Genomic DNA, 2,140 nt, shown 5'->3' with positions numbered 1-2,140 from the left:
GCAGGACCCTTATGGAGGTCACGGTCAGGGCACCCTCCGCTGTACAGCCACAAGAATGGGGGTCAGGGGTGTTCCCAGAGGATCCTTGTGGGATAACTGCGGTGTCTGCTCCTTGAGAGGATCCAGCCCCACGATGACAATGCCAACGATGCTTGCCCCAGGCCCCAGCCTGGAGAAACAGGTAAGTGCTGTGTGCCCTGCTAAAGGCCCCAGATAACACGGGGGTGCCAGGCCTGGCGGCAGGACTGCAGTGCTGGCGCCCTTACTGTGGGCCCCACGGCCTCCTCGCACCCCGTGGCCACGGGGCCCAGCCGGGGTCAGCCTCTGTGCCCCACGTGCCGTCCGATCGCCTGTCCAGCGTCCCCTCGTTCTCCGCCGGGTCCTCGGGGCCCGCCTGGGGCTCCAGCGCATCTTCTGCAGTTCCTGGCAGTGTCGTGTCTAGGTCAGGGCCCGTGGGGCGCGGCGTCCAGGCGGGGGTCCAGGGCACCCCCGGCGTGGGCCTCGGCGGGAACCAAGAGAAGCCTGGCGCTGGGGCGAGCGCCACGAGCTGGGGCCGCGCGGGGCCGGAGGAGGTGGCGTGCGGGATGAGGAAGAAGATGTAGACGCCCGAGACCACGAGGCCCGCGGCCACCAGCACGGCCAGCGCCACGGCCGCGTTGAAGACCCAGGCCGGGCTGGCCAGCGACAGGCGGCGCGACAGCGGGCGGCCCAGGCGCAGAGGCGGCGGGGGCGGCGGGGCGCGGGCCTTGCGCGGCCCGGGCGGGGGCGGCGGCGGCCGCAGGTAGAGGAGGCCGCGGCGCCGGTCGAAGCGCACGGAGCCCTGGCGAGAGGGCGGCGCGCGCGCGTCGCGGGGCAGGAGACCGGACTGCGTGGGCAACGCGGGGAGTCCGCGGCGGGGGGCCAGGCGCGTGGGTGCGCGGCACACTGGACAGGCCACCGCGTTGCCGCCGCCCGCCGTGGCCAACGACAGGCGCGCCAGGCACTCGAGACAGAAGACGTGGCCGCAGTCCAGGCGCTTGGGCAGCTTGAACACGCCGTCGAAAGACGACACGCAGATGAGGCACTCCACCGGGGAGGCGGGGGACAGGATGGGGCTGGAGCCTGGGCTGCCGTCCCCCTCCTCCTCCTCCTCCTGGTCCTCCCCTCTGCTTGGGGAGCTGGGACCCGAGCCCTGGGGGGCCCGGGAATGGCGGAGCCAGAACGGCCGAGGGCAGGGCATCGGGACGGACCTGCGAGGAGAGGAGGTCAGGCAGGGAAGAAGGCGATGGAGCATGGAGCGGGTTCTGAGACCACCAGGGAATCCAGGGAAGACTGAAGACTGTACTTTAGAGAGGATCCCCCAGTACAGAGCAGGACCATCCCGAGAAGGGTATAGTTAGGTCCAGGAGCAGGGAAGATGGGGAGGCCCGAGGCAGAGACTGGGGATAGGAATGGACCCACGGGGGACCAGTTCCTGCATTGGAAATGTAGACAAGTTGAACACGGAGATGGTGAGGACTCCAGACAGGGATGGAAAAGACCTAACCCAGAGAGGAGCAGAGATATGCAGCCCTCAGGAGCTCGGCGGAGGGAACCTGGAGGACCATACAACACCCCAGTGGAAGAGACATTGACACCTAGGCTGGGAAAGGAACTCTGCTGAGAGAGGAGCCAAGCACAGGAGCCAGGGGGCACCCACAGAGCAATGACAGACCCCAGCCGGCCTGCGGGACCCTTCCTACCTGTGGACGCCTCCTCCCTCTGGCCAGTGGCGTGTCCCTGCCTGTTCTGACCGTTTCCGGCCTACCTGCAGCTGGGCTCAAAAGTACCCTCCCAGGGGGAGGGTGCTCATCTGGGGCCACCCCTCCAGGTCCCAGGTACCCGCTGGACCCGTTTGACTGCCTGCCCCGCCCCCTGGGCCAGCGCCACGAGGATGAACACCAAGCCTGCTTTGGCCAGATGATGGGGGCTGTGGAAGGGTGGGCTTGGGCCCACCCCACCCCACCCTTCAGAACCTGATGAGTCTTCTACCAGAGTCACCAGCCTGTGGCCCTGGGTGGGTCCCGACCTGTCCCCAGCAGCCTGATGACGCTGCATGGACACTGGCGGAAGGGAACCCGTACAGCCCACGGAAACCGGGCGTACAGGCCTGGGCTGCAGC

General features: G+C 68.4%; 1 protein-coding gene across 1 annotated transcript; it reads right to left on the bottom strand.

The window, feature by feature from the left end:
- Positions 1-255: 255 nt before the first annotated feature.
- On the bottom strand, positions 256-1,916 carry LOC105488191 (ring finger protein 225). The gene has a single exon (XM_024794841.2). The coding sequence runs from the start codon at positions 1,271-1,273 to the stop codon at positions 263-265; it is 1,011 nt and encodes a 336-aa protein (XP_024650609.1). The 5' UTR covers positions 1,274-1,916; the 3' UTR covers positions 256-262.
- Between the last annotated feature and the right edge of the window lie 224 nt (positions 1,917-2,140).

Source organism: Macaca nemestrina, chromosome 20 (genome assembly GCF_043159975.1).
Source record: "Macaca nemestrina isolate mMacNem1 chromosome 20, mMacNem.hap1, whole genome shotgun sequence".
NCBI classification, from domain to species: Eukaryota; Metazoa; Chordata; class Mammalia; order Primates; family Cercopithecidae; genus Macaca; species Macaca nemestrina.
This window is presented reverse-complemented; position numbering and strand designations above follow the sequence as displayed.